A 25894-nucleotide genomic window follows, 5' to 3' on the forward strand; every position below is an offset into this window, starting at 1 on the left:
CCTGGTTGTTTGTCCATATATCTTTATTTTGAAGAAATATTTTGACACCTCATATACAAGACCTTCTGTTCCTCCCAAAGATCAGCTTCGTAAAGAAGCCAATTTGAATGCTTCTGTCCCCTAAATGAATTTCTTCACGCAGATTTAAATATTTGAAATTCATACAAAGCCAACAATAATGGTTTGTAGTACATATTGTAAGCAAAAATGGCTGCACAGAGAAGCATACAAATACACAACATTTTAAATGTAAGACCTTGCAAAAGTGTTGGTTTAAACGCTGCTTTACACATTTTTTGAAAGACCAAGCTGCATTTTCGGTCCCACTGACATCACTACCCATGATACGTAAGTAAGATGTGTGTGATCTTAGAAGGTACTGAGGGCATTGGGCATTCGTTGAGCAGAGTAAATTTAACATTATATGTGTAGTTGTATGATTCCCAATGGAAGAAGCCAGCTCGATGTCAGGCATCATAGAATTCCCCTAGCAACAACAGGCAATCAAGGAATTGCTTCATTGACTTCAATGGGGAAAATATTTAAATAAAATAAATATTTTGTAGTTAATATGTGGCAGTTAATGTTGTCTGGATATTATACATGTATTTTAACAGTCTTCTGCTCATTGGTAAGCTAAAGGGACTTTGCTTTTGAAATGTCCTTAAGGACTGTAAAGAGATGTGCATCAGTCACTACTCCTAAACCATACACTGACATTTAGGCCTATATTTTCTACCTGAAATTCCCATGCAAGTTAGGAACTGTAGGCTATATTTAGCATATACAGTAGATATTACATTATTATTTAGTGATAATCATTATTCTGTCGGATTAAAGGCATAAGCTATTGACCCTGCTGAAGATTTCATTTTACAGTAAACCGGCCTAAGCTGGTCAAGATGATTTAAACTGTGTTTTCGACACTTCTGTCTGGTTTCAGCTGGTCGACCAGCTGAAACCAGGTGTTCACCAGCCTATAGTCAGCAAGTCCACCAGCTTACTCTACCAGCCTAACACACTTTAATCAGCTATGAACATTGAAGACCAGCTTATTTTCTCAACTGTTTTAGCTAGAATTTTCTGCAGGGGACTTGCGTCATTGAAAGTGATCATTGAAGTAAAAAGAACAGAATCCATTACTTTAAAATAAGCTTAATGGATTTTTGTAGCATACGTAGGCTATTTGAATGCATATCTGCAATACTGGCTTTCGGGAAAGTAGGCTGATATTATAGTTGGCCTAATTAGCTGGTCTAGATGGATGAGACTGGGCCTAGAAAAACAGGGAAAGGCAACTGGATAATGCAAATAGGTCATTCATTTAAATACTTCATTTAGCTTGATATAAATTATAAATGCAAAATTTATAACACTGCACCAGTTCTGCTCAGATCAGACAACAATACAATGCATGGTTACATTAGTTTGATGGCCTACTACCCCCAGCGGTGCAACAAAGGATAGGCATGGCTACGATCAAGAATGACCAACATGGATTCAGTGAAACTGTCCAATGCAATTTTCCTGTGGTGAATTACAAGTGTTTTACTACTATATTGTGGATCATTGTTGCAATTATTGTCATCTCAGCAGGCTAGCACCTTAACGAATGACATTGGCCAGCTAACTCTCCAGTTTTTACTTAGCTAATGTTCACTCAGCTACATGGCTAAATTACTATTTTAAATTATAGTATCTAACACACCTTGTTTGAAAGCTAGCAGTTTTGTTAGAGTCAACATGTAACACTATGCTGACTATAATACTTAACACTTAGCTATGGTTCAGGGAACATCAACCAGCAGCCTAATGAGAAATAGCCTAGCCATACGGACTTCTTTTACCATAACTAGTAATAGTATGCATTTGTCTGTATAATGCCCTTGCCATTGCTTCCAGGAGCTTCTGGTTTGGACAATGTAGCTTGAAAAATAAATCTTTTTTGACAAGTGTCAGTCTGGCAACAATTCTTCCCTATGTCTGTTTCCATATATAAATCAATAATTCTGCTCTTTTGTCCCTTTGTCTGTTTTTGTATGGGCCTCTTGCTAAATTACCCAGATATCTGATTTCTTCAATAGGCTGTTTAGCAATTCCACTGTGTAGGTGTTTTCACAGCCGGCTTGGTACAAAATGATTCTGTATTGTCACACATACATATTGTATCTCAATTACATTTTGGATGCTTTATCTTAATGAAATTCAAAGATTCTTTATTTTATCATTGAAGACTATGATTGCTTACATTTCAATTGGCATATGCTACTAAAGTAGGACAGGCATTGGCAAAGAACATTCTTTATTATGACCATGCTTGAGAAAGTGCACGCTGATCTTTATGTTCCATAGAAAACTTATGTTGAAAGGGCTATTCTACATGTTGGTAGGGACGTGAGTATTAAGTAGAGACATGAGTATAAAGTACGAGTCAGTGCAAATACACAGTTCAAAAAGAGACCATTCTAATCATTAGAAAACACAAATACCACTTGAATTACTTTGATCAATTATTATGATGAATTGCTTGATGTTTGATTCTTCATTTCTGGAAATGCTTTTTCAGGGAATCGTTTTTAAAAGGGTCAGTTACTGGGTTAATTTAGTAAAATAAATTCTTATTTGTCCAAATGCTTTCCTGTCTTATATTTATTTATTCATGTAAATTTTAATTACAAATTTGTAATGCATCTAAAATACAATTGAAGTTACCTCTGGGAAATATGTTCTTTTAATTAACTGTAATGGTGGAATGTAATTGTTTGTGGAATGTAATTGCTTGTATATGATTTTACAGTTGAAAATTGGTAGGCCATTTTTGTGTGCAAGGAAAATTACAAATCTATATGAAAATACAATAAATACATATTTTTATCCAAGACAGTACATTAAAATAGGCTTTAAATACTCACTAGGCAGGGAGTGAATAACAGGGCTGACACTACATTCAGAAAACATCCAGGCATCTTGGCGTTTGCACAATACTATGATCTGCCTCTTCAACATATCACCCATATGCGGATGGAATAAGCAGCAGATTTTATGCTTATACATGACCAAACTTTGCAGTATTTTTGTCATTTCTGGTAAAATAGAGCGAAAATATAGAAATATTCTCTTTCAGCGGCATCGTGTGCTTCACTCGTTATTCGTGAACATACCCGCCTCCCAGCGCAAGGCCATGGCACTCTTGCGACGTCCTCCGGAGAAATTTTCGGGAAACTAAGGAAGAGAGGTACCTGAATAACTGACGGTGGTTTCCAAACAAACCAGTGAACCAGTTCTTTATGCAAATGACTATTCACAATAATACTGTAGTTGTATTACGGCAGAGAAAGGGATTATGAATAAAAATGATTTACCCTATTTTCGCAGGAGAGTGTGGAGCGATCCATCTTGTGGGCAGTCTTCATTGGTGATGATGGTGAAGACTTGCATCTCACTGGGAGTTCTGTTGAAAAGAGCTCAAAAGCTAAATGAATTGATTTGCACATCCATTCTCAAGGACTGAAAACGTGTAGGAGTAGATATTGTTTTATTAATAATGGTCAACACTGCAATGAAAATTCTGCTTAAAAATATATTTATAACACATATTTCTATGCCATCCTCGTCTGATGTTGAAATATATTCACATACCTGAATTATCAAAGTTGTCAAGTAGATTTGGAGAAACCAGAACTGTGCTGTAGTTTTCTTTTGAATAAAGACTTTCCCTTTGCCTTTTTAGCTCTTCCTCTCTTTGTCTGACCATCTGTATCTCCTGGTCTACCAGAGACTGGGTGCTTCTAGACCGCAGTTTGAAGAAGGGGTTGTTGAGGAATGTGCTCTCCTGAGTCTCCTGCCCAACTGTGTTCAAGCAGAACTCGGACGCACTGCGGATGATCAGATTGGATGTCTCCAGTATGATGACATTGGATGTCTCTGTAGACCACTCGTTGGATTTCTTTGCCACTGGGGAAAGAACACCGCCATCTCTGGGGCCTTTTCTGGGGCTGGTAGGGCAGCTATCAGGCTCCAGGATGATGATATTATTATTATATGACTGGCCCCTTACTGGAGAAGATGTGACGATGAAGGATGGGGTCTTAACACTTGGAGACTTTGACAATCTGCAGCTGTCCTGGGTTTCAAACATCTTTCTCTTCTCCTCCACCTCTTGGCACAGCCTTTTATCAAATTTACCTGGAAGAAGAATGACAGGTCTGGCATCCTGTGTGCATTTGTTAGCATGTGGTGGTTTAGAGATCCCCCTCTCCCGCCTGAGGCTCTCCTCCCGTTCCATCGCCAGACGGATTTCCCTCTCAATAGGTGTCTCTGGGTCATCATAAGGAGACCTGCAGCTGGAGTCATCCAGGCCAGAGTCCTCGGAACTTGGGCTGAACTGTGTGTGTGCATACTCCCTCAGCCCGAAACTCTCAAATTCAGGATCCTTCTTAGGCTTGCCGATGTTTCGGACGGGCGTGTACATAAAGCTGTGTCCCCCCTGGCATGTGCTCTGTTTAGCAGCAGGTTGTTGCATCTGGCATTTGGTCTGCTCCTCCATCTTCAACCACTGTTTCCGGGCAACTCGGAAATCCACATGTTCTGTGCTGACGTTTTCGCTCTTTGTCTCTTGAATGACACAGTAATCATTGGGGACCTTCTTGTCTGGGTCAACCTTCGTTGAGTGAATTGGGTGCATGTTGTGTTTTGAAACCTGACAGAGCTCGTCCTTGTCCTCAGAGATGTTTGACAACCCATGAATGGGAGAGTCATTATAGTGGCTTTCATGTATCTCTAAGTCATTGTCTATTAGTTGCTCCGGTTCTGCTAGGACTTCCTCATCTATTGGGATTTCCGCCTCAACTTCGGTTTTGACAGGACTCTTCTCTGTCACGTCACTTTTTTGAATGAAGAGATCCCGGGCACTCTGCTCCAGGCTATTGCCAAAAAAGAAATCATAATCATCATCATCTTCTTTATTGATAGAGGAGGAGAATATTGTCCTCCATTTCTCATCGGTCTCACTATCGGAGGAAGCAGCGGCAATTTCAACGCGCAGGCAGCTATTAAGGTTGTCCTCGAGCTCATGGTATGATTCTGAGGAGATGTCAGATGAGGCATCCTCTCTGGTACACTGCTCTAAGGGGGACTCTTGTGTTTTGGTTTGGTCCATATTTTCCAGAGTGACATCATGTGGTACAAGTTCAGCTTTCTCTGTAACACAGTCACCTTCAGCCCCATCTGTGGTGGGCACAGAATTATCAGGTGTCCTTTCGTTCAGCAAGTCTTGTCTCTTGTGAGCCAGTTCATTTTCATAAACGCTTCCTGTGCTAGAAGGTGTATCAGAAATGGATGAGGTGATGGATTCAGTTCGGTTGAAAATGTCAGATCCTGTTTCTAAGGCAATAGCCTCTTTATGAAAAGGATTTTCGGTCTCATCCCCATTTGATAACTTATTGTGCTCCTCAGTTCCAGTTATGCCTTCTGGTAAGTCTGTCAAAATGTCATCCATCACACTTGTTTCTACAGAATCTGAGAAATCAGCTTCCTCAATCAAGCCCTTATTTTCAGCAATCCCTTTCTCCAAAGAATCCATTTTATATTCAATTACAGTGGCCATTTCAGATAGCTGGCTGGTCTCCATGGTTACAGCTTCCAGAGAGTTTTTTTGTTCTTTTTGCTTCTGAATTCGAAAGTGTCTGCAGTCTTCACTCAGTTCCTTTCCATTTGTCTGTTTCGCCCCAGCTGTGGCTCTCTATAAGTCAAATTAAATGTATCTAGTCAGTAAGAGAGGATACAGGGAATTTGATTTCACTTATATTAAAAACAAAATATTTCAACAGATTTCATCACCTTCTCACACCCCTAAAATCCTTTGATACACTGACAATACTAGGTGTATATCTCATTCTACTGCACTAGTCCAATATAAACAGAATAATGCTAGAGCAATTTAAAAAGAATAAAGTTCCTGTCCATCTAGCCACTTATGTCATTTTATGTGACCCCACCCCTTCATTCATCCTCTGTATTTCTTTGACTTTCTTTTTTCCCCCTGTAGTATGTAGGAGGCTAGATGGAAGCTTATAATTTCTATAATTCTCCATGACACTCATTACATACAGAAAAGTGTTTCATTTTTACTAATTGTACTCTGAAATTTCTTGGAGGCAATAAATTATAAAAACAACGTGATTGTGTTTTTATTTTTATGTGAATATGGTTTCAGGGTTGCATGCAGATGTGAAGTACTGAAAATTTGTTTTTCATTCCAGTCGCACAAATATTGTTTCTAACCAAGGACTCCATTTCACCTATGCCTGGGTTCCGTTCCAGAAAGCGGGCTCAAGAAATCTTAAACTTTAAGAGTGACTTGACTGAGCCAGGTGCAGAATATCTAACATCGAGGAAACGTGTATTAGGCAAATGGAACATCCTTGCTCAGTCAAGCGTCAGCTTGAAAATATTTTCTCAATGATGCACTTGCCCATCCTTGCTGAAGCAACCTTCAAGCTCCTTGAAGGACCATTTAATGGATTGGAATGTCCTCAAAGATGGCGAACCTTGATCAATTTCTGGGTCAGGCGAGGATAAGGACGGATAAAATAGGCGTTTGGAATGAGCCCCAGGACACCTTGGTGCCGCTTACACTTTGAAACGAGTATCATTTAATCTTTAATGACCACAGTGAGTCATCGCAGTGTTAGGGTTTATTTAACCTGAGGGAAGATCGCCCCCTATTGGCCAACCAACACCACTCCCAGCCACAACTTTTGTCAATAACACGGTTAAATGTTATTTTATCATTACGAGTTGGTGAAGTCTGGCTACCAAAATATGAAACCGGATCACATTGAGCCAGTAGTCATATCACTTTGTACCCAGCTCCTGCTGAATGGCTGAAGCTAAGAAAGTGTGAGCTTGGTGAGACCATTTATAAAAAAAAGGAAGACCGACCTGGAGATCACTGCTTAAAAATAATGAAAACTGAGCCAGAGATTATTTGAGAGAGCATTATTTGAGCATGACGTGATTTTGAGAGCCTCAGTTTTGTGTGGTTCGAGAGGGTGATGTCAATCATCGCTCTCCACTAACAGCTGCACTCGAGAGAGAGAGAGAGAGAGAGAGAGAGAGAGAGTGGCGTATCCCACAGGGAAACTGGATCTATACACCGTGGACATGCAGCAGCTAATCTGGATAGCCTATCAAACATTTGGCGATGCTGTTAGAGACAGCCAGGCCCTCGATACGTTTCTGAGGGGGCTTTTTTCTAGATCGCTTGAGGAAACAGGTCCGCATTGCCCGTCCAGGAAACCCGAGTGAGAGGCAGTCGTGGTAGCAGCAGTACAGCATTTCAAAGCATACCTACAGGGCTGTGAGTGTAAGGTCTGCACGGACCATGCTGTACTGCAGTTGTTGTTGAGGTTCAAAAAACCGGAGGGGCAGATAGCTCGCTGGATTGAGCTATTACAGAACAACTTTACCCTTGAGCACCACCTGGGTGAAAAGCACAACAATGCTGAAAGCTGGCCATGCCGCCCCTGTGCCAGTAGTCAGTGCCGTCACTGCAAGCGAGCAGAATGGAGGGAGGATTAGAGAAGAGAACAAGAGACCATCCTTGAGCCCGGCAAGCGCCTCCTTCGCTCTAGCACAGATACAGCCTTCTCAGCTTCTGCAGAAGTTAGTCTGGTGCTGCAGAGGATATTGGAGGGGAAGTGGCCTGCTGGATCTTGCCTATCTACTTTCTCTACGAGGGTAAAGGAGTTGTTGAGCCAGCGGGACTTCCTGATGCTGCACCAGAGCCTGAAGTGGTGAAACCCTAGGGCGAGAGTGCTGCAAGGTGCTCATGGGGGTTGGCCACTTTGGGGGCACGGGCCCCGCCAGCAGTTCTACTAGGGCTGGTACAAAAGATACGTGGAAATCTACTGTCACCACTGAGATGCCCGCTCAGAAAATAAGGGAAGCAGCAGCCTACAGTCCCCGCTCACTAGTAGCAGCTCATGACCATCAGCACTCCTCACCAGCAGCCATGACAACCGGTTGTCGCCACGCAGTTGCAGTCCACAGTAGCCAGCTAACACTAGTAACTAACACGGCCTTTCAAATTCTCAGATCCTCGTATTTGGAACAAATAATTTGGGATTTCATTCAAATGTCAACTTAATAGATCCAGATAATTTGCCAATCCCTCATTCTGGAATATCGCCCAGATGTGAATGTATATGGCAATGTGTGTGACTGCTTTTGTTGCACCCTTTTGAAAAATGTAATTTCTTTATTTAAAAAAGAGATTTGTTTACTCACAGGGCTGAAAATAAGTCCCAGCACCCACTGCATCATTATTATCAGTGTTCGGCACAATAATGCTACACAATATTACATTACCTCAAACATTAACAAAGCAAAATTCGTGCCATGTTGACTAACCAATCAGAAAAGATTCCCGTTTAAAATCTCAAAGCATTCAATTCCAACTCATGTATGCATCCACCTGAAAAAGACACACTTTGGTGTGAAAACTTGCATGGGGAATTGGAATAGTTTTTCTGCTAATGTTCTGCTAAGGATTATGGTTTTCCGGGCTAGTTGAATACTAAAAATGTGAACCTCAGGTCTGATCTGTTTTAGCATTATGTTTACACACTGCCAAATGTACAGCTTTCAGCCAAAATAAGGTTCACGTCCCACGCAATTTGGAATGCGAAAATTTCTAGGAGACTTTCAGATCATGGTGTTATGTAAACAGTGCACAGGTTAGAAATATCATGTAAAGTACTTTTAGAAATTGAATATTTCATCATTTTTCAGACATAATTTCATATCAGTGAGTGGAATATAAAAGTACAGCTACTACAGTCTGTACTATTGATAGAAGCATGTCAGCCTACAGTGTATTTTGTGTACCCTTCCCCAGATCTATACCTCAAAACAATCCTGTCTCGGAGGTCGACGGAAAATTCCTTCGACTTCATGGCTTGGTTTTTGCTCTGACATACACTGTCAACTGTGGGACCTTATATAGACTGGTGTGTGCCTTTACAAAACATGTCCAATCAATTGAATTTACCACTGGTGGACTCCAATCAAGTTATAGAAACATCTCAAGTATGATCAATGAAAACAGGATGCACCTGAGCTTGTCTGAATACTTATGTAAATGTGATATTTCAGTATTTTATTTTTAATAAATTAGCAAAAATTTCTGAGAAACCTGTTTTCGCTTTGTCATTATGGGGTATTGTGTGTGGATTGATAAAAATGAAATGAATAAAAATGAATTTAATCTATTTTAGAATAAGGCTGCAACATAACAAAATGTGAAGAAAGTGAAGGAGTTTGACTACTTTCCGAAGGCACTAATGTTTTTCTTGAATCTGGCAAATTTCAATGTTTTTGAAAGCCACCAAAAAAACAAATGCAAAATTAGCACAGCAAGACTTTTTCTTGTACCGCTACCAAGTCAAACTTTTAATGAAATGGTTTCCTGGATTTCAGCTGAAACCACTCAAGCCAGCTGAGGCTGTAATTAAAATCGTTTAGTTCGATTTTAGTGGTTAGTAGTAAATATGGTAGTGACGTAGGTGTAGTCAGGCAGAACAGCTATCCAGGCTGAATTACACGGGGCTGTTATGTAAGACTGCAGGATTGAATGTTGTGCCCACACTTCTGTAGCCCTGTGCCTGCAGCACACAAAAGCTGGCCCCTGCTGCTGCTGAAAAGGAAACAAGAACACTTCAAGCACCTGTGGGTGTGACGACCGCCCCCCTCCCCCACCCCCACCCACCCACCTTCTGCTTCCACAGGCGACACTGCATTAAGGCCACATGGGGACAGAGGCAGAACCGATGGTTACACAATCATCACAGAATTATCCATTCACATTTAACATAAACAGACCTGTGACAGAGATGTACCTTCTGTCATACCTTTTCTCATGATCTCAGTAAAGAGGGTGATTATGGGTTGGGCCTGACAGCATATAGAACTGATAACAGTTTTTTTCTCTGGAAAACATAAACATTCAAATTATTTTTGCATCTACAATATGAGTTGGCTTTCTGGCAAAAAAAGAATCGTTTATTAGTTCCATATTCTAGCAAGGCTTGGCATATCCTCCTTTTCCCTCTGAATCACACTATAATATACAGATTATTATAGCTCTTGTATTATACATATACTTTATGTACCTACTTTATGCAACAGCAACAACTATAATATTAATCAATTACACTTCAAATAAAATATATCAGTCTTTAATGTTATACCACACATTGAATGTAGTGCATGCATTTTTTCATATTTTCATTATCTGTTTGGTGTTATGAAAATCGCCATACATATTGCCTCTCCAGTCACAAGTGTCTATAAAATAGTTTGATAAATTAAATTAGCTAACAATTGCAATTTTACACACCTTGCAAGAAATTTCCATTTTTTTTATTGCTTATTTATGAGCATCATTAATTAATCCATAAAATGTGTTTTCCGTGCTCATTCGGAAGTTCAGTAATTCAGCAACATACCTTTATGACATGCAAACCGTAGTAAACAGCTTTTTCATTCATTCTGCAAAGACATCACAATTGGCAACTGCCGTATTTAATCCATTTAATTAATAAACAAGTTTACCGAATGTGCCAATTATTCTCCGAATGCAAACATTCAAAAAACAAAATAGGAGTTTCCTCCAAGGCTGTTAATTAGGGTCTGGGTTTTCTTTATAACAACTAACCTCTGGTATGGTAGTTTGCTACAATACTGAGACAGTTTGCCAATGCTAGAACTTTCTTGGCAAAAGCTCAAAAGTGTTGCCAGGGGGAAAAAGACAGAGCTGTCATTGTCACTAGCCCCAATCGGTAAAAGGAACCCACGCCGTTATCAGACATGATTATCCTCACTCTTCGCAAGAGTTGTCAAATAACCGAACCTAGAATCACACTGGCAGTAAACACGCACTGTCTAAAATCAACAGCATTCAGTCACCAAACCGTAGGCTGGCTACAGACAGTTACGCGAATTGGCAACATTCCCATGTTAATGAAATGAAATATTTACATAAGCTGGTGCAAATGTTTTACCGCTGAGATCATTCTTGCAAAGCTTCCCTATTCCAGAGAAAAAGTCTGCATGCATAAGTCCATCATAAACATGTGACCTCTACCTGTGGGTTCCCAGGCCCCTCTTGTCAATCAACCCAGACTCATCGCTCGATCACAATCAAAAATGGTTATTTCTCTTCACGCTCCGTTCACCAGTCAGCAATAGAGCCGAGGGGGACATCTATCTCTCAGTGGTTCGTGGACAAATCTGACAGTGATGTCATCTGTGTCCCCCTGCCAAGTTCTGGAGGGCTGTCCATTCAGAGCCCTTCTCTTTCACACAAGGGGATGGAACATTCAATAGAACAGCCGGTGCTGGCTTGTCTTAGCATCACAGTCTGTTAGCAGTCACAAGCTACATAATCCAATCTAGTGCTTCACCTCTATCCTCTACACATTTTCACTGACAGTTATTAGCTTACTATTGGCAAATTGTCCTGCTGATATTTTGCCATCAGTGCAATTACAGAAGTTCAACCCAAAGAGTTCATAGGAACAGGAGGGAAGTTAATTCATTGATTGTCATTAGAGAATACCCTGGATTATAGTGTCAGCTTCTTTGGAATTTAAAAATTCTGATAAGGAGGTGAAAAGCAATTTCCAGTGCTCATGGAATGACATGATGATCTTGTGAAATTAATCTAATATTTAAAATGCTTTGAAGCCCATTTTATTCTCAATAATAAGTAATTGAGTAAAAAAGTGAATATAATGATTTAGGATAAGGCAATTTGATGATATTGCTAAACACGTCTAACTTCTGCTTAACTTAATAGTCATGGCAACAATTTAACTTAGCCTTTTGCTTCTTCATATGCCAATCAAACTGAGGAAAAAAAAAGGTTTGTTTTTTTTTAAAGAAAAAATTACTATTTTAAATTACAATGCACCACGGCAACCCTGGCATCACAAAACTTTCTCAAGCTCACTTGATGCATGTAAGTACAGGTCTTTAGTGGTTGACAACAACAGTGCCCTTCACTTACATTAAATAATTCAGCAGCGGTCATGATTATACAGGACAGAAATGAAGCAAGCTGAAGAATGACATCATTTCCCATTTTCATGCAAGGAGCATTTAACACAGAAGACAGAGGGATATCACCTCTACTTTGTAAAAGACACATGTTTTGAGAAAATGTGCTCTCTAAGTAGCCATAAGAGTAAATACAGCAGGTGATGCAGAATACACTATGTCTTTTATTTTTGTTCTATTTTGGCAGATATTGATCTGCACAGGAAGGCTGACTGGTCTCAAGTTCAGTCGACCAAAGAAAAGTATTGGCATAAATGCCACTGAAATGTCATTTACCATCATTGCAAGCTTAATTCTCTGGTTCCATCACAATCCTCTCTCCGTAACAGGACAAGACATGCTATTTTTTCACTTCATGATTGAGGAAAACAGACTTCGGATTGATACCTAGCTTCCAGAGAACCCATTGAGTCGCCATTTTAGCCCACGCACTTTCAGAGTATAGTCACTGAGTGGCCAAGGCCATACTTCCACTTTGCAATGATTGCACAGGTCTTGTTTCGATGGCCCGAGACTGATTGCCATGCATGGGATGTGATGACAGCCACTACCTGACATCATTACTGAAATGTGGGCCGTTCCAAATTGCGGGTGCTTACAACCTCTGCTAGCCCTCATTTAACAAAGTGTCATAAAGCTTTCCAAGTTGCCTGTGAGTCACACAAAGCCAAGGAAGGTGACGAAACACTGCAGCAGAATCTGCTTCACCATCTCAAGTATTTTCACTGGCGAATAATGCTTGGTGAATCATATGAGCAGACACCTTGAAAAGAGACAAGAGCAGTGCGGGGGATTACCATTCAATAAAACCTAGAGCCAGCTGTAAGAGGAAGAGAACACTTCTGAAAAGCACTGAGCCTCCAGAGGCTCTATTTTTCATGTCTCTAGTGCAGTGTAGAACGTGTTGATCTAGCACAAAATGAGAATGAACATTTGAAAAAAATATATTTTAAGAAAAAGCTTGGCACATCTGAACACTTGCCCCCATGCTGGAAATAGGACACATACAGTAATATTTATGAACATAAGTTAATGATTGTTTTTTTTTTTTAAATGAACACTACCAAGGTCCTTTAAAAATAAACAAGACCCTACTATATATGTAGGCACACTTTCTTATTTAGCATGATGTGTATTGGAAATGAGGGCGTACTATATGGGGAATGTCTGATAAAGGTTTCCAATGAATGTCATGCAAAGCTTAATTCTGATGGACACAGGTTTTACATAGTCAAACGGGGTCCCTGTATGACAACATTTTTTCATATGAAGATTCAAAATAGTTTAATATTGATGACAAAAATAAATTTTAAAGACTGAAAACCCCTGTATAGTATGTTCAGAAAACTATGTGTTCTTGATACTGAAGTGCAGATTTAAATCAGTGACTATGTGCATTTCCTTAAATTTGAATGGTACATTTAAACAATGTTTTTATTTTTTCAGATGAACATTGCCAAAATTGCCAAATTGCTAAAATAAATATATTTTTTCTCAAAACAATGGCCACTCTGTAGGTGAATTAAATCCGGGTTAATTTCATTTTCGAGATTTCATTTGCAGCCATTGAAAGCATAATCAACATCAGAAGGCAAAACACAGACAATATAATTGAGAGAATGCAGCCACTAATCAGAGGTACAACAGCTGCAACTGCCACCTGCTGCACAACAATGTTCACATCTAGTCGGCATGAAAGCATCGCTTCACCTCAGGGTCAGCTTTCACATTCAGTCAGATGTGTGTTTATCTCGGGGAGCAATTACAGCATCCTCGTACTTCCCAGAACGACAGCATTAATTGGTTAATTTTTACAGTTGTGCCCTTTTCGCCCAAGCATGCCAAATTACTGCCGACACAGAAAGATACACACAGTGCATCTTTCTAAAATGTGAATAGCATCACCAACCTCAGCTGCACACCAGTATGCTAAGGAGAAACCTAATAAGAATACACTTTCAGGTTACAGAGAAATATATTTCAGCCTACTGTCTATGTCACAGCAATGCATTTTTCCAAAACAAATTCCTGAACCACCTAACCAGAATTAAAATATTACATAAAAAGGATTGACATTGTATTGAAGTGTGGGATTTGTATATCAAGACAGTCCCATAGTTCACTCTGCCTGTTATTTCCTTTCCAGCTGGCACTGTTCTTAATTTTTTTTGTTACCTTCACCCACACAGTTAAACAGAGAGCAGCATGCACATGATAAAATACTGAATTTCCCTACGAACTTCAATCTCCTAATCTGTTGTCTCTACCTTCTCCCCGAGCCTCTGTCCTGACTGTTCAATATCTGTTCAGCCCTCTTGGCAACAGATATCCGCCTAGGAGAGAAAGTGTGGCACAGTTTTCTTCCGACAACACTTACATAACGGAATTCTGCTGTTGTATAGTAAACTACAATCAATCACTTTTTAAAAAATCATTCAAAAACTTTTCTCAGTTGTTGTGGTCCTTCCCATCCTACCTTCAGTCAGCGCTGAAACTCAGCTGGCTCTTTCGCTGTGTGGTGGATGCTCTGCCTCGCAGTTGCCACTGCGACTGGAACACTGATTGAATGTGTGAGGATCAGCCAATGGCAGAGCAGCATATCTTGTGCAGAGCGACACACACACACATACACAGGCACACACAAGCACCCAAGCCTACACCTCTGTTTCATTTCCAAAGGGCACAGTTTTATGTTATTATCTGAGAAACAAGCAGATAAAAGCAAAATTGGGAACAAAATGCAAACTTAGAGAAAGGTTTTAAGTGTGTATTTGACATCATTATCGCATAATGCCAGATCTCTTTCATTTTAGCTGAACATCATCAGTCGAAAGCTGATTTTAAAATCTTCTTTTGACTGTTGTTGTTGCTGTTGTTGTTGTTGTAGTATAATATTATGACTTGAAGTATAATGTGAAGAATTCCAACAATTCTTTACTCTCTGCCTTGACAATAATTTCATTAATTGTGAAAGCAGAGATTAGAGAACTATTGGAATTCATAACATTATGCTACAAGACTACATTAATGGAATATCTGCCTTTCTCTTTCCTACAGCGGCAGATGCAAAGTACGCATTGATTATTATCTTGAAATTTTCTGCAATAGACATGAATGACCCAAATACATTGACAGTACAGGAATATATGAAATTATGTGCAATGAAAAAATTAAGATGCAAATTTTTAAATGTTTTCCCCCGAATGTGTAATCTGTGTGCAGTTCAGTACAGTACACAAAGGAGGAAAATGTATCTCAAAATGGAAGTATTTTAATGCACATGCACTTGAGAAAACCAAAGCTCTGAACAGTGGTTTCATTTTATCTTTACAACAATATAAAAGGAGACTCTTATGCCATAATGTTAAAGCCTGGAGGAAAGACTCATTTCTACCACTACTACTACTACTACTACTACTACTACTACTACTACTACTACTACTACTGCTACTGCTACTACTACTACTGCTACTGCTACTGCTACTACTACTACTACTACTACTATTATTATTATTATTAGTAATAATAATAATAATAATAATAATTCTATTGGTTTTATGGGAAGATGCTCAGAAAATCTCAAAACGCACAATTTTAAGGTGTTAAATAAATCTCTGTCATTTGAATATCAGCAGAAATGATTAAAATCACTCCTACTTCTCAGCTTCTGTTTGGACAGAGAGCACTCAAAGGCACAAGAACAATGCATGAATAATGAAGTATATCACTCCTTCGAAAAAAGGAGAGGGTCTGTGCAATAAAGCATGGGAAGGGAATTTCCTGAAACTGTAATCATCTTGAGGAAAAAACAAAAGGGAAATTCAAGCCTAATAAGACTAAATAACTAAATGGTTTCAGGGTCTTGGCGGCCAGACATCCAGCACAATAATATGCTATACATTTTAGCTTAAGCTCACAAATGCATTCCTGTTAGCTGCTTTGGGTGTCAGGATAGGCATATGAGGTCAGTTATGGAAGAGCTGGCTTTCCTAAAAGGGTTAGATTATCAGAAGGATGTGGGAGTCTGCAGAGATCCACTGGAGAATCCTCTGAGCATGAAACGCTTTTAATAAAGTCCACATCTAAATGAACTGATATAAACAAGAAAACAACAACCCGAAGCTCCTCCCGCAATAAGCAACTCCACAGAAGGGACTGACTAATGGGAAAATGTCCGTGTCGTTTCGTATAAACAATGTGCGATACCACTCTCTCAGTTCGTAATTTATTAGCAAAGTATTTGTGTTCACTTAGTCAAGCACACTTTTGATTGCACCTTATTGAACCATCTCTAAGCCTTTCACTGATGGGGGTACAGAACAACCCCCTGAGTTTTTTCAGTTTGGCATAACATATGGGAAATGACAACATTTTCAGATCAATTGATCCTGTTGCAAAAAGCACATTTGACTATTCTGAGTGAATATTCCTTTGACACTGGGATGTGGACATTGGACAGCTTACATAAAATTAGACATGAATACCTTTCACCAAAGTACCTTCACTTTCTTATAATTTCCTTGAGGAATCTGGCATTTAAACTGACCACAGTTTCAGTAATACCAAAAAGGATAATGATTTTACCCATCCTAAAAGGATTTTGTATAGAACCCATCCATTACACCAACAATTAAGCAGAATAATAATTACATTGTGAAAATGAAAACAACGATGTGACGCTTTCTTACTTTAGGCAAAGTGTGTAATCAAAATACCTTATTCAATCAATGTACTAAATCTCAGAAATGGCATGCATTGCAGCAACCTATGTTATAAGCAACAAAAAAGTATATTGTATTTCGATTCGTCATTGATGTGACGTATATCTGATAAAATTCCCGCTTAACAATATCCCTTTAAATAATGAAAAACAAGACAGGAAGCATGGCAACATTTTATTTGAATTTGTTGTTTTGTAGTATAATCTCTTTTTTGCATTTTCTTTATGTGTACATTTGCTCTTGTTATGGTGTCATTATTATTTGGATGTTACATAACAGTTATTCAAAGTGTTACAACAGAGTTCACACTTAAAAAGCATTAGAAACCATATTTCAAAGGCACTTACATATATAAGGCACATAGTTTGTTTATGAGGGCATAGTTTATGTAAATATTTGTACTGCACATTTGTTTGCACTGCAAAAAGGCACAAAACACAAACATTTCAAAATTGGCTTGTCTTTCCAAATGACATAATGCAAAAACGTTTCAGAATGAATACCTGCTCTTTGCTAATGGCACAATGCTACCATATTTTCTGAACATAAAATACTTCATAATTTTCTGTGTCAGTGGTCTCTCGGAAGTTTAGCTTTGTCGGCATTGTGCAAACATGAAAAAGCCCATTCCCTTGGCCATGTTCTCACTTTGCTTTTCTTCATGGAATATTTAAGGCAGCTACAGGAGTCATTATCATTGGAGATTAGACTCTTTTTCCTAGCTTTGCCATTCTCAGCCTTAATGCTGTGGAGAGGAAAGACACAGACAATATTTCAGTGCACTGCTTCATACCCATGAACAGTGACCACGCAGTGAAAAAATAATTTTAGTAAAAGAGTTAATACATCTCATTTGAAGAATTAATCAAATGAAATTGATTTCTTAAAGTGTCTGAGTTATTGTCTTAAGGAGAAATTGACTCTAAGAAAATAAATCTGGAGCAACTGGAAAACATACAAGCCATTCTTTGTAAGATCTCAAAATGAGATCTTACAAAGATATACTAATTGGAATACTACAATGATTTTGAGTGGGTAGAATATGTAAGAACATGGCTCGTGCAGCAGGAGATTGTTAAAAGCTATTTAAAAATTCTGTGACAATTCAATTGAACTAAAATAATACATAGTACATTAGAAACAATTTATGATAATTGGTCCACACTGAAATGAATGGAATGATATTCAGGTATTCACTGCATTATTAGACAGCAGCAATATTATTTGCATGTTATTCCTGGTCGTTGGCATGATCACCATGTTGTACATATGAAAATAAATGATATATTGTATCAGTAAATGACAATAAACATCAAATCTTTAGCCATAAGTGTATTGAGAAATTGTATTCAGTTATATATGAAGACCAGTTAAGCAGAATAATCTCAAAATCACCATTTTAGGGAAATGAAAATGTGCACTGCGACTACGCTGTTGTAATATTAATATATTACCAATAAAATACAGCAAGTACACATTTCTGTTTGTATGCCATGATAATACTATCTGGTAAAATGCATTTACAGAAGGACAGAGTAACAGCAAGGGATAAGCAAATATTTCTGTAATTGATTCTCTTAAATGCATTTCCTAGCTTATATAACTCACATTGTGTAATAACCTCTCAAGCACATTATTACATGGTGTCAACACTGCTCCTTCACTTCAGAGGCTTCAGCTGTGGACCAAGGTCAGGGACAAGATTTTCACAAGGCCTTTCACTGTCATAATCTCACATTAAGTATCTGAGTTATATTCGCAAATTCTGCCCCCACACGAGTTTAATGGTGTTATATTGCATCCTTTGCTAAACCCTGTCTAATTCATGAGACTGTAATATGTTTGGAGTACTATATTATTCTGTAAAATTTATTTGGGGAGTGCCGTATTTGACGAAACGCAAGGTTAGACATTGTATATATATTTTTCACATTGTATATATATTTTTCACATTTTTAAACATGTGTATAAGTATTTTATCTCAAATATTAGACGTCACTGGAGTATTTAAAATGAACCATTTTCACTTTTCTTCCAAACTGTATTTAAGACATCTACAGAGATGTCAAGGAATCAGAAAAAAAGGGCTAATGTCCCAAAAGTGTTTATTTTCAAGCTGTCATTCAAAACTATGCAGAAACCACAGCTTTCAATCAGCACAGGAAAAGTACAGAAAAAAGCAAGCCAGGGATATCTTGATTGTTAAAAGGTAGAGAGCAGACGCCAGTCAGCCATGCAAATTACTGTAATTGCACCAAAGACAGCTGGTTTGAAATTAATCATTTGCATAATAGAAAAAAGTAACACAGCAACAAAAATCAAAACAAGGCAAATGACTCATTTCAGAACAACGATACTGCAGCATATAAGACTGGATTTAATTCACTCTTCAACATTTTCATTTTGGCTTTCAACAATACTGTACCATTTCCAAAGGCACTGTAATTTTTTCACGATTTTCAAAAGTATTTCACTTTCCTTTTAAATTTAAACAAATTACATTTGGAGTGTAAGTAAGCATTAAAGTAACCGTCTTTGGAACAAGCTTTTCATAATCAAAGGGATTTAAATTAATATTCCTCATAGCTGTAAACCTCACTGTGTCATCAATGAGCTATTGCTATGTGCAGTTCCACCACTGGGTGGAAGTAGAGCTTGCCAAAACACAATTATAATGCCTACAAAGTTCTATTCAACAGGGCTACAGCACTTTACACCCACTTATTCCCATGTACATTTTGTATGCTCAGCTTTTGTACAATGTGAAATAAGTGTTCACAGTTATGCTTTAGTAATCTGCCGTTCATTACAGGAAGTGAGTCGCAGGGAGGAGGTCCTGCATGCAGCGCCAAACCATGAGAGCAAAAAGCTCTGTTGTCAGAGGAAGGGAGGTTAGTTTCTGAGGAGAGCGTTACATTAATGAGCAGTGCTGCTTTTTCCTCTTTGTTGTACCTGTAAGGGAGGGGTCTTCTGTGCTGTCTCCTCCCACCTGTGCATCAGGGCAGGGGCTGAGGCGAATGGGGCTGTGCCCAAGCTCTGTCTCCTGGGGCAGGCTGGGGGTGGCGTACAGGGATGCATTAGTTCTGTTGCAGCTGGCTTTGGCCTCCGTGAGGTATGAACTTGCTCTGGAGGCCAGGTGGGGCTGGAAGATCTTGCTGTGGCACCCGTCAGGGTGGAAAGACAGCGGTCCATCGCTGCCGTTCTCGTCATCGTCGCCAATGACCACCAGCTCGGCCTGGATGACCCCGTCATGGCGCAAGACAACGCGGGTCTCTTGTTCGTCGTCTACGCTCTGATACCCCATAAAGATCATGGTCACAGGCTCCGTGGAGTCAGGCTCGGCCGGCATGGCGGTGTTGGTGGTCTGGGAGGCGTCTGGAAGGGATGGCGATGGGCTTCTGTGTCTGGCTTCGGACTTCACCAGCAGTGCAGCTCTGTGGTTCTCCTTGGACTGCTGGAGGGGAGTCTGCACTGGCTTCTGTGCGTTTGCCTCCAAATGGGTCTCGCCTCCATTTGTGAAATGACTTTTTCCTGGGCTGTGGGGAGGGGATTGGTCTGCGTGCGCTTGGCTGCCAGCGTTAGGGTGCGGAATGTGAGGTGAAAGATGCTTGGCTTCCCTCTGAAATAGGGCGCCATCGCTCTGGGGGACCTCGGGTTGAGCGGAAGGGGGACGCACTGCCGCCGCCTCCGACAGACCGCTGGGCCTTGGACTGGAGTGATCCCGATTTGGTCTCTTTGGGGTGGCCGGTCGGCTGTAGGGGGCGGAGAACACAGGCTCGTGGTACTCTACGTCCGGATCAGTCTGCTTTTCGGTAGCCTTCCTCAGCAGCTCCTCCACCTCACGGGGGGTGAGCTCTCCCACTCCGTTATGAGCGAGCTGGCCATCGGGCCCGAGCGCATAGACGGATTTCCGCCCATCGTCGTAGACCTTTATGCCTTTCTGTTGAAACTTCTGTGGCGTGACGGTTGCCGTTGACAGCACCTGGCTCTCCCCAGTCCTCATGTCTTTCTCCACATTAATTTCCATTGCAAATAAGGCTGCGGAGAAAAGATGGTTGGATAACCTGTTGCATGACTGCTTGCAGACATTAGGCACATATTTGAAATGTATTAATATATTTCATTTTCAGTATTAACTAAACAACCTATCACTCTGCTAGCCAATACAACTCAGTTTTAGAGTTTATTTCAGAAGGTGGCAAATCGCTAAGTTCTTATATCATGAGTTGCTGGACACCTGTTTTCACAGATAGGAAGACTATATCTGGTAGTAGTAAAGTTCTATTTTCAGTTTGTTAAAATTAATTTTAACATTTTTATTCCCATTCTAAAAATGTTGATTGCAAATTTGAAGAAGTGGGCAAATGTATCAAAAGTATTTAATATCATGTTTCACTGGGCAGAAATGAAAAGAGCCAAAGGACGGATATTGTTTTGACTCCTGTGGACACATGCTGTACCATACACTCTAGCGTAGTGCTTAAATTCATAGCATAGTGTTAATGATTTGCATCATCGAAGAAATTAGAATTTTTTCATTTTTTAATGTAGTTTGTGTTTAAATATGTAAACTGATCTTGGTAAATTGCTGGTATACATGTCAGTAATGTAAAATGGTATCGCAGTACTGTACCTTGTTTTGGCTGATCATCATTAGGTTCCAGAAAAGGGCTTGATAATTTCTTTAACTGTGAAGGTTTGTAGGATTTTGGGATATCTGGAATTTCTGAGTAAATGTATTGGATTGGCTCTATAACAGAAGAGAAGGCAATTAGTTTCCCCACTATTTATTCTTCTAATAGTTAAAGAGTAATGAAAGAAAAAGGCAAATACAACACCCATAGCAACAAAAGTCTTTACCTTGCTGGGTATCTGCATTTACTGCCTGTGAGGAAATACAGTAGTTCAAAATTACATTTCGGACATCGTTTAAAAATCAGAAAAGAGAAAAATGATTCAAGGCAAAGATTAGAAAGAAGAGGCAAAATAAATTTTTTCAACTTTTTCTGTTAGGTGGTCGCGAAACGGTTTAATTTTTTCCGGTTTGTGAGTAAGATCGACCGCACTGTCAATGGGGAACCGGAGCTCTCATACATCAACCTGGCACTGCTCGGGCCACTATCTACCAGCAAAAGTGTTGGCATCCATTCGACCGCTGCCCCTTGTGTTTAGCCCCTGCAAAGCCTCCAAAAGCCTTAAAGAGACTTTTCCCAATATGTTCACCAGCAGCATTCATTCGCAAGGCTTCATTCATTCTCACATGGAATCACCAGAGTGACCAGCTTTGGCAAACAAAGTGTCAGCCATATTTTACACTAGAAATTCCCCAGGAGCCATTATTGAGAAGGAGTATGAGATGCGCAATACCTTTATTATGTCCTCGGTGGTTTTCTCAACTTCCTTCAGCCGTTTCAGAATGAGCTGCTCATTTTCAGAAATCGTCATTTCCTGCTTTTCTAGAGCTTCGATTTCCATTTCCATCCTGAAAGCAGGACGCAAAAGACAGTTTGGCTGAGGAACTTCAGCAATGGCAAGCAGCCAGCAACAGATCATCACAGACTGAGACTGGTTTACAAAGACTGCAACAGGAAGTATGAAGTAGCATGAGGGCTGTGGCTTGAGTATTTTCATTGGCCATTTCATAGTGCAGAGGTTTCTGAGACCGTCCGTAAAAGATTGAATTTCATAGACATTGGTTACGTTTGTGTGATGCCTAAAATCTTTTCAGATCATATTCAACGTCAGTGACTCTGAAAGTTCTCGGAGTAACTTCAGTATTCTGTGAAAGGAGAGGTTTTTCTTACAAATGATTACTTTCTTGATGTTGCAGAGTCTGAATGAGTTCATCAATAACCCTGGAATGAAATTCAAGCTACACAGTCAGCCAGGCACACTTCCCTTGTTATTCCTTACAAATGTCCCAGAGAGCCATGCCTTCAAATAGAGATGTGCCACAGTTACTTATTTCTTCAAGGTACACTTGGTTAATGAAGTGCCAGTACACTTGCCATCAAAAATTGACATCGTTCAGCAAAGACGGCACAGACAATGACCTAATGTATTTTTCTGTTCATTGCAGTATTGGGTGAGGCTGCTTCCATCACCTCAGGGATTCAGATCTATATCTGTGTCTGGTTAGTTGTGTTATTCTGGAGATGGAGAGGCTTTTCTCCAAATTGCTTTTTTTTGCCACATCAGTGAGGCTCAGCATCCAGTAATAAAGGCTCAGACCGCACTCAGTGAAGCCAAACATTCAGGACAATACATGCGGTTCATCATTCTCCTCTCCTCCAGTGTTATAATACCCCCAATCAGAAATGTGCCTATCTGCCTAAGCCACTAGCTCAGACCCTCCGATACTCAAGATATTTAATCACATTCACATTCTGAACCAGTTCGCTTCTGACAAATAAACGAGGGGCCTTAAGAATAAAATAATTTTTCTTGGCAACAATTTGCCACTCCATGTGTTGCCTGTTATGAATTAATTATATTCACTTTAAACGAACAAACCACAGACATTGATATTCCAAAACAAAGCTAAGGGGGCATGCACAAGGCAGATACTGTAAGAATTCTCTGATGCTGTGTTTGTCTAGATATTGCTTCATGTTAAAAATTGCAGTTGTTATCTCAGCAGTACCACACAGGGGAAAACATGGTAGAATCGATATTGCTTGTAACCAAACTGTGAACCTTATTGCTATACTTATGGGTTGCCTCACACCAGGGCTTGTTATTAAAGAATGGAATGCTGTGTACTGCTGGCGTGCTTAAGTGTACTGTATGTTTGGATAGAAAGAGAAAGGTAACGTGAATACCCGCAGCCACAAGCAAACTTAAGACAAAGCTATTTCCACAATGGTGAAATTTTATTTTAATTTAGTAGTTTATTTAACTGGGACAATGCATATTAATAACATTTCTGTAAACATGCCAGAGTTATCCAGGGAGGCTAATTTTCATCTGCAGCCCAGGAGGAAACCCACGTGAGCACGAGAAGAACATCCAAACGCCACTCAGAGAGGATCCAGGCCAGCTAGCACTCAAACCTCAAACCCCCGTCTTGCAAAGCAACAGTGCTAAGCACTGCACCTCTATGCCACCCAGCCAAGCAAAGTAATACGGATACCTGTAATATGAATTGCAAGCAAACTATAGACCAGTACGTCTTAAATATCAACGTATTCTGTAGAGTTCCACTGCGGTGAAATTCCCTGGTCACCCTCTGCGCTTGGACAAATGCCTTTGTTTGTATTTATTGTGAGACATGAGCACACATCTATAGGATCATTTAAACCCCTGTTGCTTTTGTAAACTGAGTGAGTATGTGCTTCCCATAAGACCTCACAGTTGACTTCCACGGGGCAGGATCTATGTATAAAAACAAATGGCCAAATAAATGCAGCCATTGTGAGGAAAATTAAATTATAAAGACTTAATTTGAACAAACACCCGAAGCATTAAGAGATGTTTATATTCAATTTTGATGTTGTTTTTAATTATTTAACGGATGCATCCAGTCAGTTATATTTAGCACACAGGTTCAGCGAAACTTCAATAAACGACAGTTAACTGCAGAAAAATTTCATTCAGAGAAGAACTTGAAGTGGTCACTTAATACCATACTAATTGTGTAATAGATTGCCATACATGGGAGAGCATGCACTGCACCAAGACAGGAAATATGGACCTCATAATCCTACAGCCACACACCATCAGTAAATATTCCTTCTTTTTATATTCCAGGACGAGGGAGAATGTGTGGGACAATACTCTCAATAAGCAGTATGAATTACTAAGTTACATCAAATATGCTTCCTTGACTGCCCTACTGTGTATATTATTATGATGACCAGACCATGATTTTTAAAAAATTACTGTTTGGAATTGAATTAATATAATAGTTGACTGACAATATTGCATCATACAATTATGAGTTAACTCTATGTCTGTGCCTACAATCTTCTCTTGAGATTAAGTGTGATGTCATGCTTGTTTAGACCGTGTCTGAAGGACTGTTCAAAAATAGATTGAGTGAATGACCTCAGTGCAATTCCTCAATTGCAGCCAAATGACAACCCAACCGAGATAATGAAAGCTAAAGCTTACCAATGGTAACACACACACACACACACACACACACACGCATGCGCGCGCACACACGCACACACACGCACACACACGCACAGACTGCATGCTTGTTCTTGTCACTTTCAGGTTACCTTTCGATATTGCTTTGCAGGACTTTGCTCTGCTGCTGGTCATCCTGAGCTTGTAGTCTCATGGCTTCCTCCTCCTGTGCACTCTGGAGGCTCAGTCCATCCATAAGCCATTGCTCCCGCAAAGCTTTCTTCTGTATGTGGGAGGAAAATATACATGTTGTACCAATACTTTTCAAAGACTTTTATGACTTTTTGCAGTGGTTGTTGTAATACCGCATCACTACAGTACTACTTTCATATTCCTGAAACCCTATATGCACCTATCTATGCTCTCACAGGCAGTTAACATCTGCATGTGTACAAACAAAGGTAGTCTATGCTGTCATCATGTGTTACTCTCTGCATTTTTAATAGGAACAGTCTATTTTTTTCTTCAAATAGGAACAATCTATTTACGTCACCAGCCAGTGTTAATATTCAGCCTTTTTACAAATACATCCTGTGTTAACACCTTAGATCTTTATACAAACAGGAATAGACTACACTCTCACCCTGTGTAAATACAGCACTGTGCTTTTTTACAAATAGGAACATACTGTCAACACTCTCACTCCGTGCTAATGCCTTGCCCTTTTACAAAGGCTCTGCTTCCACTAATATCTAATACAGCTTAAAAATGCAATTTCTGTATATCTGATACATGCAGCGGTCTCTTTGATTCAGAGTGCTTAGACTGAGATCACATGCACACCATGTTCCATTCATTCTACAGACCAGCTGTACAACTGACTGTTTCACGACTCCCACACACTTGTTATGGGATGTTGATTGGCAGTAGAATGCTAACCAAATGTGTCCAAAGAAAAGGATGGAACATTTACATTCATT

General features: G+C 39.6%; 1 protein-coding gene across 8 annotated transcripts in view; it reads right to left on the reverse strand.

Moving 5' to 3' along the window:
* Positions 1–5: 5 nt before the first annotated feature.
* Positions 6–25894, reverse strand: part of palmdb (palmdelphin b) — a 34296-nt gene continuing 8407 nt past the window's right edge. For 2 of the 8 annotated variants that reach the window (XM_035416415.1, XM_035416412.1), the window contains 6 exons: positions 25067–25197; positions 22209–22323; positions 21702–21726; positions 21475–21591; positions 19794–20879; positions 17002–17586 (listed from right to left, as the gene is read on the reverse strand). In XM_035416415.1, the coding sequence (XP_035272306.1) occupies positions 17546–17586; positions 19794–20879; positions 21475–21591; positions 21702–21726; positions 22209–22323; positions 25067–25197 (1515 nt within the window). In that variant the 3' untranslated portion in view covers positions 17002–17545. Of the gene's footprint in view, positions 3223–3362; positions 3452–3639; positions 5741–11146; positions 11897–14497; positions 14719–17001; positions 17587–18449; positions 18520–19793; positions 20880–21474; positions 21592–21701; positions 21727–22208; positions 22324–25066; positions 25198–25894 lie in introns of those variants that run through there. The other 6 variants (XM_035416408.1, XM_035416407.1, XM_035416414.1 and 3 more) reach the window with 5 other exon arrangements.

Source organism: Anguilla anguilla, chromosome 4 (assembly GCF_013347855.1).
Source record: "Anguilla anguilla isolate fAngAng1 chromosome 4, fAngAng1.pri, whole genome shotgun sequence".
Lineage (NCBI taxonomy): Eukaryota > Metazoa > Chordata > Actinopteri > Anguilliformes > Anguillidae > Anguilla > Anguilla anguilla.